Raw genomic sequence first — 16,251 nt, forward strand, 5'->3', positions numbered from 1 at the left:
ATATTAATGCCAATTTAAATATTATACCTGACTTTCCATGATGTTTTTCTTCGAAATTAGAAACCCCGTTGATAACAACAAGCTTTTAATATTTGTATCACCATAATACCGCGGTATAGTTTGCAGGAAATAACTTGTGAAAATCGTCGAGTTGTTACGCGAATGTGAAAATAAATAGGTATACGTGACTCTTCTTCGACGGCGAATCGTTTCTTCGTGTCCGTTCGTCGAGCGAAAGAGATGTTCACGTAACGATGTTCTGTCCCGCTCGATCTTCTTGGTTTCTTACATCGAGCTCGTTTGGTTGGCCGCGTTGGTAGCGCGAAAAGGGAAATTTTGCAAAAGTGAAACTCGCCGCGGGGATGAGATTTCCGGCAGAACCGTCGAGAATGAATCGAGAAAGCGTCGGCTCGTTAGCGCGTTCGCGCGGAATTTTTTTAACGCTTTTCCCTGAACTGAACGCGCGAAAATCTTACGTATTGTGAAAAAGAACGACGAACGTATCGTCGTTACTATAAAAAGTTACTCGCGGGAATATTCTGATAAAATTTGTTGATTGCAATTTCAAAGCGATACGACATAAATCTTTTTTACAAAAATGGTAGAAATATCCTTGCCTTCTCTTGATTTCTCTTTTAAGGAGTAATTTTTCGTTATATTTTTCGAATCTCGTTATATCACAAATCGATTCAGAAAAAGGAAATTAGTTAGATTTTAATCTTTTGATGCTACTGTAAGCTTCGTCGATATTTTAGTATATTTTTTATGGTAGAGTTACGTCATTAAGCAGTTACTTAAAATTCAGCGTAACGGTTGCATTAGGTTGCACATAAACGAGTAAAAGTACAAAGAAGAGTGCTTGAAGCGCGTTCGTTAAATTTTACGAACTATGACTAATAGTCGCCAACGGAAAGCTAAAAATTGGTAATAGTTGTTCGATAGGAAACGGAAGACTCGCGTAACCCGTCGAGACTAAAACAACTCGAATAACAAGGAAGAAAATAAAAGTCGATGGTGTCAGATGACAGACGAGTATTTATTAAAAATCTTTGATACAAAAAGACACTCTATTTCACTCTTAACTTAAATTAGGTACAAAAGTGGTTCGCCGCAACGAAATCGTAATTACGTGGCGGCGTTTATTTCACATCGGCTAACTTGTGCTCGTAAAGCTCGCTTAAACGCCGTTAATGTTAGTGTTTTCTTTGGAACAGCTTAAACATAGACACAGAACTAGCGAATTTTTACATGGACGATTTCCAAGAAATTTTGCGCGTCAAATCAAACGGAACTATCGTACGTTATTCTACGAATTCTTTTCGTTTAAAATTTCTTAGATTTTTAAGAAGGCTCGTGTTTTCTTAGCTAAATCGTGCTATCTCGCCAAATATCGCGAGATCGATATATAAATTTGGAAAATGCGTTTCAACACTGAAAGTATTCTGGTTCTCTTCGAATGTTCGTTATCGAATTGGCAAGATGGAGCTGAAGAATCTAATCGACGGATACGAAAGATGTCGAGCGAAATCTAGAGAAAGGAAAATTTTCGCCTGGGCTTCCCTTAAACCCATCTCTTCGATCGAAACTAATTGGCGCATCGAAAGCGTATCGATCGGAGGAAATTAGTACGTCGATCGAACGAACACGCTGTCACGAAGAAATCGCTAATATCACCCAGTTACGAGCATCCTCCTAAGTTACCTAAAAATCTGAAAGACAGGTTACGCTTGAGAGAAGCACTAGCTACGAGAAGCTTGGGGAACGGTTTATCTCGTTCTCTCTCCCCGTTTCGCACTTTATCGTGCTCAACGACGCGAGACAACGAGATGCTCCCGATACCTCTTTATTCCTTTCCAAAAATAAAAATATATACTAGAAAGAAGAGACGATCGAAACGTTGAATTTCGTCGACGGTGCGTTTCTTCGGCTTTAAATTCGCGAAGAGATAGAGACGATTGCCCAGAGATCCAGCAGCGCGTATATGAAAAATCTTAACATTTCGAAGAAATCGTCTCGATCGGCGAAAGAATTCAACGATGATGAGAGAAATATCCGCCGCTGTCTCCACCGTATCCAGACAATCCTTCGTAGCCACCGCCGCCGCCGCCGCCGCCACTGCCTCCGTGTCCCTCGTGAATCGGTACTGGCACAGGTATCTTCACCGGTACCGGAACCTCTTTCTCTACCGGTACAGGTACTTCCTTCTCGACGACATACGGCTTGTCTACCGGTACCTTGACAGGATAGGGTACAGGCTTTGGGACCGCGACTGGTACCGGTTTGTGGACGGTATACGGTTGAGGGACTGGTACCTTGACCGGGACAGGGTAAGGTTTCTCTACCGGCACAGGGTACGGTTTGTCCACTGGTACCTTAACTTCGTAGGGTACCGGCTTGTCTACCTGTACCGGGTATGGTTTCTCAACGGTGACTGGGTACGGTTTGGGCACAGTGACCGGATACGGTTTGTCCACTGGTACCTTAACCTCGTACGGTATCGGCTTCTCGACTGGGTACGGTTGCGGCACCGGAATTTTGACCTTCACCGGGTACGGCACGTGCTTCTCGACGGTATACGGCTGCGGGACAGGTACCTTAACGGGCACAGGTACGTGTTTCTCCACGGTGTACGGCTGCGGCACCAACACCTTTACCTCGTACGGTTTGTCCACTGGTACCTTGACTTCGTAAGGCACCTTCTTCTCAACGGTGTACGGTTGCGGCACGTGTACCGGCACCTTCACGAACACCTTCACCGGGTAAGGAACGTGTTTCTCCACGGTGTAAGGCTGGGGTACGCCGACCTTCACTTCGTACGGGACATGCTTCTCCACCAAGTAAGGCACGTGCTTGGTTACTTCGTACGGCACTGGCACCTTCTTCACCACGGTCACCGCCTTCACGTGCTCGTGCTGATCGTAGCTGGAAACACCGCCCCCGCTCAGGTCACCTCCTCCGCCACCCAGGTCGCCGTAGCTACCGTGCAATCCTCGTTTCTCCGTCTTCTTCTCCGAAGAATCGGCTACGGAGTCCTTCGGTGACGCGCTCTCCTCAGCTGCCTTCTCCGAGCAGCTAGCTTGCGTGGCCAATGCCACCAGGACGATGGCCAACTGCGAGTGAAAGTTGGGAACGATGAATTAATTTGCGATTCCATTGGAAAGTATAGTTGGACGACGTCACCGTTCTACGTTCGCGACGAGATTTTTCTTCGGATTGACATTCGGAGGTTTGGAAGGAGATGGAAAGTGGCTAGCGGACTTTCGCAGACTCGGTTGTGGCTTATCCATCAGTCTCGTCCTTATTAAATTAAATTTCCGTTGGACTCAAACATATTGCGTAAAAGTATATAATAGTCTTTGTATAAGCCATGGACGATCTACGTTAATGACGGAATAGGAAATTGGAAGAATTTCGCTTCCTAGTTGTTAATTCTCTTTGCTCGTATCCGTTTCACAAATTTTTTTTTCTCTAAATTCCGATACGATCGTTCGATAAAAAGGTAAATAGCAAAATAAGAATTCACATGGCTAGACCCGTTACAAAGAACGTTCTCTTTCTCGCTATACGTAGAAGCACTCGAAATACGTACTTTTGAAGCTGCCAAAGATCGCAAAACTTTTTATCAAAGCTCGACTCGCGGCGCAATTTAAGCGCAGTTCAAGTAAATTTAAGTCTAGTCGCAAATAAAATGACTCTACCTTCTTGAAAATAATATCGAATCAAACGACGAAACACACTCGAGGTGACTTTCGCGAAACCAACCGTACACTTTGCAAATTCTACCGAAACTCGGACAAGCACGACGGAGACTTGCCTCCGATTTTAAGCATTTTCACGGGAAGCAGAGTCGCTTACCTTGATATTCATCGTCGAGTTCGCGTATGTTTTGATGTGGCGTATAACCACTAACTGAACCGCTTCGTTTTCTAGACCGAGCCTTATATACTCAGCGGCATAATAGCTCAGTTACTTTCGCTGCACCTCATCGTCCGTATTATACTTGTGCGTCTTGTTTTGCATTTGCAAAAACGTGTTCGCGTCAGTGCCGGGATAACGTACGGGAAATTGAGTAGTCCATACGCGAGTCCGCCTCTAATCGCGCGGTGATCTACCACTATTTCGAACGCGATCCGTGGAAACTGTTCCATTAGATAGCTTTTAAGATAACACATAGTTACACAGAACGCTGCCGTTCGGTTCGTTGTTTCGCCTTCGGTGAATAATTAATCGCGAGCATCGCCATATTTCCAGCGTTGTTCGACTATGAGAAATTTGTATGGAATACAATTTGTGTCCTTGAGTTTGATATCTAACTTTGAGCGACGATGATATACCGCTAGAATGCGATAGTGAAATTTTTGTTTTGTGGAAATTGTGACGATTGCGCGATTCTTCGCGTATTGTTTCGAGCAATTTAAAATTCATTTTATAAATATATTTTACGCGTTCGAGAGATATTTTCAGCGAAACTCTTTAAAATCTCCAAAGTGTCCCGAAACTGTCGCTACTTCGTGAAAGTGACGCTTCGATCGCGTCGTTCGTTTCTTTTCTCCGTCTTTCTGCATCGAAAGCTTTTCCTCCGCCATTTAACTCAAATTTTTCTCCGCAATAAGAATTATCAAATCGTGACCTACTTTTTCGAAACGCTTCACGAGCGTGCATCTAATGGGTTTTTGATTATTTAAGGCAAGCGTGTCATCGTAAATGAAATGCGGCCGTTATTACGTCTTGAACACCGGCGTGAGGTAAATTGAAGGAAGTTGACGTTCACGCAACCATGATTCTCACGACGCCAGTAGCACGATTTCCTCGTCTTCGTCCAGCGTGAAAATCTGGAACGCGTCGACTCCTCGTGTGTCCTCGCGATCGGCCATACTTCCGCATGGTTGATTACTAGCGAGAGCAACGTCCATGTAACTAATTCTCCTTCGTATCCGAACGTGTCGTCGAAAGTTGCTTTTTCCGATGCGATTCCAGACGATTTAGGAAGCCTGCTGGAACCGCCGAGCATTGCGTTATATTTACCAACTATCGGAAATCGTTGCAATTTACAAGAAAATTTCCTATCGAAACAAATTGTCCTCGGTGTTCGGTCAAAGCGATCTTGTTCGCGAATCTTTTCTCGTACATCGATGTATCGTCAGAAATTTCGATCAATATCAATTTCGAGGAAGCGATATTATGAAACGCAAATGAAGAAACGCGAATTTTTATAAATTTTTATAAATTTACCAATATCTTAAGAGGCTTCGTTACTTCGTTGAACTTAATTCTACCTATCTAGGAAAGCGTAACAAGTAAAGCGTTGTATTATATCGATTTGCTATGTAACTATGATTCATAGTTCTAACTAGAAATTATAAAGAGATATCGAAAAGTCCACCGCTTCTTCTCGCTCGTCCATAATTCGATGAAAATCCCTGAGGAAAATTGAAATCGGAATCGAATCGAGTTTGCAGAGGATCCAGGTGTGTTTCGTGTATCGTGAGCGTGCTTGTTAATCCGCATATAACCCCTTATCTTTGGATAACGTTAACTCGAAGCGCAGTTTCGCGCACACGGTGCGTCGACGTGTTCGCAAGGGGCGGCCATTAGGCGCGTGTAATTGCCGCAGAAATCCGAGCAAAGCTCGCCGGTCGCTTCGCATGCGGAATACCTAATGCCGTATGTTAATAGGATCGCATGCGCCACTACCATTTCGATCCTGCCGCGAGATAGACCGATAGTTTTTAACGATTAATACGCTGCACAGGCATCCAGCTGGCTAGTATCACCGTAAATGCTCGTTACGGGGTCTTGCCTCTTTTATTTGCGCGATTTTCAATAAATATCACCGACCTCCCGCGAATTTCGCGCTACGACTTGGAAACACGACGGTCGATCGACCGATTTGCTGTTCCAGTTTCGTTTCGCCATTTGCGTAATCGGATCTAATCTTCTTACGGTATGACGCAGCAACGAGGGATATGGAAGGAACGACTTAAAAAATATTTCCTTTCTTTTTTCTATACGAAACATGCATATTTCTAGAACTAAGTATTCCAAGGTACGATGAAATGCGATTTTTTATGCGAGACAGCCAGTTACTAAAGTCGACAATTTAAGTCACATCGTATATAGAAATTTATTCTATTGCCTCTTTCTTTCCCTCAATGCCAATACCATTGTATATACATACAATACATTATCGGAAGAATTCTTCTCATCAGCATGATTTAACACGGTAGCTTCATAAATCATCGCTGGCATTGCATTATTGCGATATAAATCTTATACTCTTATTCGACGAAGATTACCTAATAAATACAACATTGTTAAATACAACTTTTACTACAAGAAATTGTCCTCTCGAAAAGTCATTAAACATTTATGCGGCAATGACGCGAGGAGAGAAATCTTCTCGTTCGTTTATTAGATTTATACTACTTTTAAAAATATTTTACGATTACCGATGAAACTATTCCGAGTTTCTCTAGGCGTGTCTGTCGAATTTCAAGCCAAGATTTCCGTCCAAATGTTTATCGATGATTCGTAATAGGAGGATTATAGCGTTGATCGTAGACAAAAGATTGCAGTTTGCGTGCTAATTACCAGCCGCGATGTAACGAGAAAGTTTTCCTTCCTCTCTTGTCAGTTACAGCCGATCTTTCTTCGATTCGCGCTGCGCTCTTTCTGAAATTCGATTCATCGTTTCTACGTCTTTCGACATTTCGCCGTTTCTGCTCCAACGATATTCGCGATAAATTATAATAAATTGAATTCTAAATTAATTTTCCCGAGTCCAGTTTGACTGGAAGCAAGTTAAAAGGAGGAAGGGATAGTAAACTAAAATATCATATGTCAGGAGATAAGATCGTTCTCCATTTTATACTTTCTCCTCCTCACTTCACTGGATTTACGGATACGTACGGTCACGTTCTGTTGGAAATATAACATTGTACGAAAAACGCCGAGGTAATAACGTTCTATGATACAAATACGATAAACGAAGATGAAATTAATCCTCGAATATATCGAACCATCGAAGAATAAGTAGTAAAACTTGGCGTGACGGATCGCGATTTCTCATTTTGCCATAAATTACCGTATAAAGATGGTGTTTGCCCTTGCTCTTTCGTAACGAATATCGCATTACTCGGTTTAGTTTCGTTTTATTTTCCAGCAGTTTCCTTCGATGAAAATAATAAGGAACTTTTCATAATAGAAGTTACACATTTTTGGAAAATGCGATTGCGTACAATCGACCAAAGATTGCGGCAAGTACGATGGGAAACGCGAAGATTCGTTCAAGCTCTATTTACTAGCAACTTTGGAGAAACAACGAACGCTTAATCGTTGTAACTTGAAAATTAAATCCTAAAAGATAGACTATCAAAGAGTGACTCGTTGTATCCTTTACAGGAGAATTTTATTCAATTTCTTATCTTTTCCGTTTAGTCATTTTTAGAATTACCATTCCTTCGATTCACGTGACTTATTATTCCATAAAAAATACATACAACATAAAAGGTAAATTATAGTAATAGACATAAATATAAAATATTATTATACAGAATGTTGTATTTCTAGTTAACATAAAAGCGTGATCATTTTTGCGGGAAACAGACAGTAGTACAAAATTAATATGTAAATAATGCAATGTAAATATCACGATACGTAAGTTTACAATCTCGATCACTTTCCATTGAGAATGATTAGAACTTTTACTTTCAACCATCGTTCGATGTGTAAACAGAGGCAACAGATTATTTGACTACTATCTGCTTAATGTAACTCGTTGATTAACAGATTCTCATTAACATAATCGCCTGTGATTAACTAGCGTACAATCTACGAAACGTTAATTTATAATGTTACGCTTCATGAATCCCACAGATCGATTCGCGTATACGTAATAATTTATAAGTCGATATCGATAAGTAGATTCGAGAAAGTTGCTGAGAATATAATGGATACTAAATAATCAATAATTATTAACTCGTTCTGTTAACTAACAAATAACTTTATTCTTTATTAAGAAATAAGCGTAATACGCGTAATTACCATCGTTTTACTAACTATACAATATTCCATTATATATATATATATATACATATAATAGTTATAGCTTGAAATCTGGGAATTCACAATGATTAAATAGTACCTAATAAAGCTCTTTAAAAAATTAAACAAATTTTTAACGAATCAAACATGTAACTAATTAAAAGATGTAATTAATCGCAGTTTTAATTTTGAAATTCTTCGATTCGATATTTATTTGGGATTTTATCCCTTTATGCACCAAATGAATTTTATATGTCATAATGTAATATATATATGTATAGAAATAATATGTACAGATAAGGAATATCGAGAAACAAGGAATTTAAAAGTAATGCTATTAATAATGCTATTAATATTACAGAGTAATGCTACTAATACTATTCAAGGTCTCATAGTCTCGCGTCTTGCAAAGAGGTTATACTTAACACCGGGAAAGGTGAATGTCGCGATAAGATAATAATTGTAGGTAAGAGAACACAATAACGCTGACGTGGTTGCGTCACGGTGTTTTCAAGTTGCCGAGTATTTTACGAATGCACACAATGACGCGTAGAATTAGAAAGCAATAAATAGCGCAACAATTTCTTCGCTATTAGGTTAACGACCAGATCTTCGTTTCCAGTTCAAGGGCAGCTTTAATTCATGCTAATTTCAGATATTATCCACTTGATCGCGATATAGTAGATTTTACTTTCTCAAATATAGATCGTTCTTTCAATCGAATTGATATTTGCGTTCTTGATTTTTATACTTCGATTTTACTAGTTTCGTAGATTCGTGAATTTCAGTTTACGAAACAATTTATTCTCAAACTAGTAAATGGAGTTAATTGTAAGGTCAAGTTCCTTTATTCCGTCGATCGCACCATTTTCTTCCATTAACCATTTCGATATTCGGTTTTCAATCTATCGTTAAATCGTTTAATAATTAAATCCCATGCATCGATTTTACCAGATAGTTTTGACGAATTTACCGCATAAATCTAATTTATGAAAAATAACGAAAGAAAGGAACATTCTTCGTCCAATTTTATCTAAAAGTTTATCTATCAAGGAATTAATTAAAAAATCTAATATACTCTTAGAGATTATTCCTCGTAAATACGAATTTTAATTCGCTTCGAAATATCATTCGTCAAAGTTCAATCTATGTATATATCATATATCATCTATTCCTGTCAGAACTTAGGAACCGATCTAATTAATCGCCTCGTAATAACCAGTCAGACAGCTTTTCCATCCACGCTGCCTATCTATATTCCATCTTCGTGGATCCAGCTAAACCATAAATTGAAAATTAATTGCTGAAATCTATGTATTTAGACATCCATCGTGCATGAAACGAGCATCAGACCGGACAAAAACAAGCCCGAGCTGTTGTTCTCTCGGGCGTTCTCATTTTTCCACGAGATAACCATTTCATAAGCGTGCAAATTAGTCTCCGGTTGATGATGAAGCCTCGCTTTCGTGCCTTTTAATCGAATAAGTAGCATCTCTTTGTCGTGTACAGCCTAATTGGAAATTTCGATGAACATGTGGAAGCCTGCCTCCCGAAGCGTGAATCCGCGGAACGCGCGATTTCTACGCGGCTGTAGAAGCTAAAACAAAAAGAAGGTTGTACGTCCTTTTAAACAAATTTACTATGCACTGGTTACATATATACATGGTAACCAGTCATGAAAGTAGGTACTTTGAATGAAAATAACGCTTATCGTGGAAAGCGTTACTCGTGTCGAATAAAAGGATAGCCGCGATAATTGAATTGAAAAGCTGCAAAACATTCGTAGCAAATATACGTTTGCCGATAACCTCGATAAAATAGAGAGATTACGAATGGTCTCGCTAGACATCGACTGTTTAAACATCCTTGTATTTTTGACGAAGTGTACGCTTGCGGTAAATATCTCGTAACTGCTGGATAAACTTTTGCATCTGTGCCAGACTTTACCAACGTGATCACGACAGAGTCGTATGCGGACAGATTTTTATGGAAAATTATACACGCAATACGTCGAGAAAATGTTTCTAGAAGCGTTCAAATACTTTCGTGAGCCATTATAGATGCCAAGGTAATTGCATCTTTTTTTTTTCCTTTCCGTCTGTCTAATTACGTATCCTGTGGATTTTGCGAACGTCTGCAACTTTCACATGTTGCGTAAGAGGGTTGAACTATGTATAACGGATGGAAAGAGGATTGGTTTTTTGAATCGAGAAAGGTAGATCCGACCATGCGTATTGCGATGTGACGTAGGCACATATTCCAGGAAACTCGAGCGCTGAAAATCTGTAAAGTTCGAGTGGTAAACGATGTGCATATATCTGCCATATATAATTATAATTATTAATTATAAGTAAAACGTAGGAAGTCGAAGATTACCAGGGTTTACGCGCTAAACGGTTTAGGTGTGTCATAAATGTATATTTTTCTTGTAACGTATATTATAATGTAAGTAAAATGTATAAATATACGAATGTAAGCGATCTGATACATTTTTTAGCATAAATTTCCTTAATAGATTTACGAAGGCGTTGAAAGTTGAAAGTGTGGAGCGTTTAAATGATACAGCGATTAGGCTAAAGCTTTGTATTTTGCGCAGAATTTTCTATAGCAACGATTCATAAGTACTATTTTGCTATTGGGAAGGTAATGTTAATTATCGAGACGGCTTGAAAGAAGAACTCGCAAAACTTGATATTCGAATCGCTGACGAAACTTTTTAAAATTTTACGACACAAGCGACGAAAAATTTCATTGTGCGACTCGATATTCAATTTTTAAGGAAAATTTTGCAATGTACAGGAAGTTGCGAGTAAAAGCTAACCCACTTCCGATCTACAGCAGGTACTTGAAGACCTGGAGAAAACGTTGAATTACCTCCATTAGAAATTTATCATAATCGACGTGTAATTTAGTAATTGTAAAGATTGCAAAAATTGCAAAGTCTGAAAGCGTAAGAAGATGTTAAACGAGCTCCACTAGAAATTTGCTGGAAACGCGTCGAACCTCGTGAAGTTTCCTCTCGCGATCAAACCTCTGAACTTCGTCGTACGATCACCGCTTTCGATAACTTCGCGTTTCGATATCGAAGACGACCAATCACCCGCGTTACAGGAAACGCTCGTAGCGAAGAGCACGTAACGTTACTAGTTAAAAATCCATCGGAATTTCCACTGTACGGTATAGCGATTCCTCGTTGCCGGTTGCCAGCTGTTGTTCGCGGCGCGCGATTGTTCGTAGCAGCTTCGCGACGAAAGTGAAAGGATTCCGGCGACTTTCCCCGAAATTTTACGCCGTGCCCGCAGCCACGATCATCCCCGCTGCTGCTTCCGAGGCTAATGTTCCGTCGACACGAACTTGGCGAATTTGTAGGGAATCGGCGTGTGACCGATGCCGCGAGCCTAATCGCTCCTTTGCTCCCTTAAATCACGCTTGTTGACGCACAAGCATTCTGAACGCCACGTCGATGCACTATGTTCCGAATTCTGTATCGAAGGAACGTTGGAGATTGATTTAACCCGTTTGTTACGGTTATCGTAAAACGATTATCGTTTCGTAGAATTCGGTATCGAATACCTGATAAAACGTGCCTCTTTTACGGCTTTAACATTTTTCAAGGTAGCATCGCTCCGATTTCTCTTTTATTCAGAACCTGAATCCAGTCTATCGATCAAATTTTTGCACTGCTCCGATATTATTTCAAGATTTATATTCCAGTAGTTGCAATAAAAAATTATCTTAAAATACAAATTTTAGAACAAAGTATAGTTCGCGAAACGAACGTATGTTGCAGACAATGCCGAATTGGCCATATAGCGAAAAGCTTCTTAAATTCAATTTCCTCGAGTCGGAATTTAGAAACTGTACGTTTTAGAGCTCTTTTATTGTACGATATACGCACGCGTAGTTTCTATTGCGTAAAAATGCTCTTTAAGTACATTGTATCGGAACATTCCACTACCTTTTCCAAGACGCTTACTTGCGAACGATTTATTTCCTGGGTTACGCAAATTCGCTAACTACGCTCGGCGAATATATGTTCGAACTGAACATTTTTTAACTAAACGTTCAATTTCTCGCATAATTGTTACGACGAAATTTTCTCCGTTCGACGATCGTTCGTTCCTGCTTTCTACGTAATGCGAAAGGAACGTAGATAAACGCATAAAGTTATATGGAAAGAAAAAATGAAAAAATTCCTAATTCAATTTCAAATCCTTTCAATTTCTATATCTCTTTTAACGTAATCTTCTCGAATAGTAAACTGTTCCTCGAGGAAGTTATTTTATTTATAACTTGAGAAAGTTACAACGATATTATACACATAGTTTGTTACTATAGCGTAGAGTATTAAAATATATTTAACTCGAGAAATAATTAGTATATAACGAAGATACATTTACAAATTTCCATTCATACGCGTGTTTCATACCGACAACAAATTAAATAAATTATTTGTGATAGAACGAAAGTAATTAAATTCTTCGATAGAAACGTATTAAAGTACGGTAGGTTTACCAATACTGATAAAAGCCAAATAAAATGTGCGACGGATAGTTCGGAAACCATACGATACCTTGGTACTCGGCAAAATTGAACATTATCGTACAGGAGAAAATAATCGAGTTACAAGAAGATTACCGATCAGGTAGCTTACTCCAATTGCTGTAATTTCAATTTCGATTTTGATTTACATAAACTGGAATGACGTGGCAACACGAGATGGACGTTTTCATCGCGAAACGAGTCGTTCCCATGGCGCACCTGCTGGGATGGCCCGTTTCAAGCGACTCGTGATCAGAACTAATGCATTACTGATGGCCGATTCCTCGGACCCTTGGGGCTCTTAAAAACGAGCGGCAACGCGTGATTATGTAAGTTTAATTGCGTTCTAACTACCGTGCAATGCACCGGGGAGCGCAACCGGCGGTTTCGATGGTGCCTCATTAAGACATTTGCCAAGTTGATGCCCAAAACATCGTCCTCGTCCAGCACGATTATTATTTACGATTCACGGACTGGAAACAGTTTCGGGCCGAAAACTGCTCGTCGTTTACGTTTTGTCGCGTTACGACCGATATATGGCAACAGGTGTGCCGAAGCGAAGAATTTTTAAGAGACACTTTGAAAATGCCACGATTTTATTGCTTCAATTTTTTTCATTTGTCAGCATTCGAGAATGGTTTAACCACTATACGCGTGATGCAATTCTCTTTACATATATCGTCGCTCTACTTCTAAACTGTTTGATCTTCGCTTTGACAATTGACAAGTTTAATGTTTACGACGTTTAACAGTATCGATATGTTTAGAACCTAAAAGAACCGAATCGAATTGAATATATTTGCCGCTTTCCAAGTAGAATTTTTACCATATTACCACGACTTTGTATTCCTTGTATCGATGAGCTCTACTGTGGCTATGTTAATTATATTCCTTTGAAAAATGAAGCTACAACGATCAAGTACCAGGATGACGATATGGTGTACACGCGTACGCACTGGTGCGAAGGTTTGGAGCATCCTTTGTTTCTTGGACAAAAAAAGCTTCTTCGGCTTAAATATGATTAACGAAAGAATAGTATTACGAAGAAAGCATGGATTTGCTTAAGGAAATCATTGCGTATTTCTTTCAAAGTCCTAATAGGTTTCAGACTGTGGAGTGAAAATACAGGTGTGAAAGATTCGAAGAATCGGAATGATATTTATAGATTTAGTATCCATAGAGAAGATAAAAAAAGGAGGAGAGACGATATTAAATGTGACGAAGGAAGGAACATTTAAATTTATTAGAATGATTTATGGAAGAGTCAAGTATCGACAGTTGTACGCTCTGACAGATGGATATGTAATGATCGTACGATACGAGAGTCACGGAGATTTCACTCGAATCGCACTGTGACTCGCAGATTTTTCTTCCCCTCTCTCGAAGAGTAGATGAAAGTAAAGCTCGCGTTAAATCGCGAAGATCGAGTGAGTTTCACATCGAATACGTCATGCTTCTCGTTTTAGATCATGTTTTTGCCCTCGTGTTTACGAGGATCGTTCTTACGTCATATTAAATTATTTGATAGCTCCAACTTCTTACGACTTTGCAAGATAGCAGAAATTAATATACCTGATAAGACTTTCTCTTGATCGAAAATTTATATTTTCAAAGGAATTAGAACTTCTCTAAAGATAAATGAATTCTTTCAAAGAATTACACGGTAAAGGTTTTTTTTCTTTTTAATAAGCGAGGAAGATTTGTTAAAATTAATAACTAAGAATTTCAAGGAATTTTCGGTAATTCTAGCAAAAGCAAAAAGCTTCTGAAGGGGTAAGAAATGAAAAACGAGTTAGGTTGGAGCAGAAGTCGTAAAGCCTTGGTGTATATCGAAACGAAGTCACGAAATCTAATCTCAAATGCGATTCTAACTTTCACTAAATGGTATCCTAACTGGAAAGAACGCGTTCCGGAAAATTCTTTCCTAAGAAAGGGAAACTTCGTTCGTTTTCGCTATCAGAACAATTCGTGTTAAATTTCTAAAGTTAATTGTTAAGCATAGATCGTATATAGAAATATCGAACGATATATTTGATAGCGTTACGCCAACTTACAAATTTATAAGCAACTGCAGATTAATTATTAACGAGGCGACGAATTAGTCAGATATTGATTTAAAATACACGGTAGAAATTTGTAAAAGTTATTTGCGAGAGTCGCTGGTTAGTTAATAGCGAGTCGATAATTATTTGAGATGCCCACGGTCTATTGGTCTAAATTCCATGGAAATCCAAGTTCCATCGAAAAAACGTGCCGCGTCCGCATTTTTAAAACGATAATGTAACGAGCATACTGGGTGGGCCAAATAAAGTGTTACAAGTTGTTTTCTCCGAAAACATTGTTCATATCGGCTTCAATTAAATACCGATGATTAATAATTAATTGTATATTATAATACCGACTTAATAATAATTAAATGTTACGATATTGACTTAAATTAAACGGTACAAGGAGACTAATCATTTGGCGTGCAACATATTTTTCTTGGACGGCTGTTAAAGGGGAACCCACTCATCTTTTTTAAATGAAATGGTTTACCGATTCCTGTTTTTTTCATATAGCTAATATCGAACTTGATAGCATTTACTCGCAGCAAAATTTCGTATACTTAAATAAACTCTAGCTTTAATTTTCATCTTCGGAATAAACGTTGTATACAGTGTCTCAAAATTTGATGTCTCGCGCTAGAAATAATTGACACAGTTACTAATACTGCAGCTACTAGAGTGGTCAGAATTCGAAGAATTCGAAGAAGAAGAAGAACACGATAAGTAATTTTGAAATTCGTTCAATCGGTCCTATGTGTTTTTCCACAAATTCCGCAGATAGCGAATCTTTCAAATTTTAAAACACTGCTCGTCGTAATTATAAAATACCGTTTGTCTTGACAATTACATCTTTCACTCCCTTAAAGTTGGCCAACTTACCTTTAAAAGACTTGTCCGTTCTTCGAATCCAACAAATATGATCGTAACTGCTGTTTGATCGTAACGTAACATTAAATTCATAAAATATGTAGGTAAAGCAACTAGCTGGTTAACCCAAATAGCTCTAACCGCACAAATGAAAACTCGTTGACTCCCGATACACGTGTTTCGCTCGAAACATGTCTATGGAAGACAGAAGGCACGAGGGTAGAATAGAACCGAGGAGCAGGTCCTTGAGTTACGAAGCTCGGATCAGGCTGCAACGATCTAACCATCGAATAGGCCGCGTGTCGCGGTCCAGGTATACCTGACATCGTTGGACGTCGTGTTCTTCGTAATTGGTTATCGGATCGGACGTGGCGATCATCGAAGGATGGTCGAGCGTATGTACGTGTCGTAGCTAGGTGCAAGGTTGAAGCGACGAACATAATCGCAACACGTTGTCGACGTACGCGTAATACCGCTCAAATTACATGTGCCGGCGCGTCCGATAATCGTGTCTCCAACAAATAACGGACCGACGTTCTTGACCCGGCCATGGAATCGATGCTTCGATCGATCTTTTCCGACGACGGTAGGATCACGAAGGATACGAAATAACGGGATCAGGAAGATCGCTTTCGGTATCATATGTACTACTGTAACTACTGTACTTCTTTGATACCAGAATCGTCAGAGTGACGAATATATTCAACGCGATACCTCTCCTCTCCGGTAACGAACACCGAGGTGAATATCG

The 16,251-nt window shown here is 39.4% G+C and overlaps 1 protein-coding gene across 1 annotated transcript; it reads right to left on the reverse strand.

Moving 5' to 3' along the window:
* Positions 1-1,028: 1,028 nt before the first annotated feature.
* LOC117232588 (proline-rich protein 4) lies at positions 1,029-4,054 on the reverse strand. The gene is made up of 2 exons (XM_033492036.1): positions 3,856-4,054; positions 1,029-3,110 (listed from the first exon to the last, which is right to left on the reverse strand). The coding sequence occupies exons 1-2, from the start codon at positions 3,865-3,867 to the stop codon at positions 2,031-2,033; spliced, it is 1,092 nt and encodes a 363-aa protein (XP_033347927.1). The 5' UTR covers positions 3,868-4,054; the 3' UTR covers positions 1,029-2,030.
* Between the last annotated feature and the right edge of the window lie 12,197 nt (positions 4,055-16,251).

Source organism: Bombus vosnesenskii, unplaced genomic scaffold (assembly GCF_011952255.1).
Source record: "Bombus vosnesenskii isolate JDL3184/JDL3185 unplaced genomic scaffold, Bvos_JDL3184-5_v1.1 scf7180000013289, whole genome shotgun sequence".
Classification (NCBI taxonomy): domain Eukaryota; kingdom Metazoa; phylum Arthropoda; class Insecta; order Hymenoptera; family Apidae; genus Bombus; species Bombus vosnesenskii.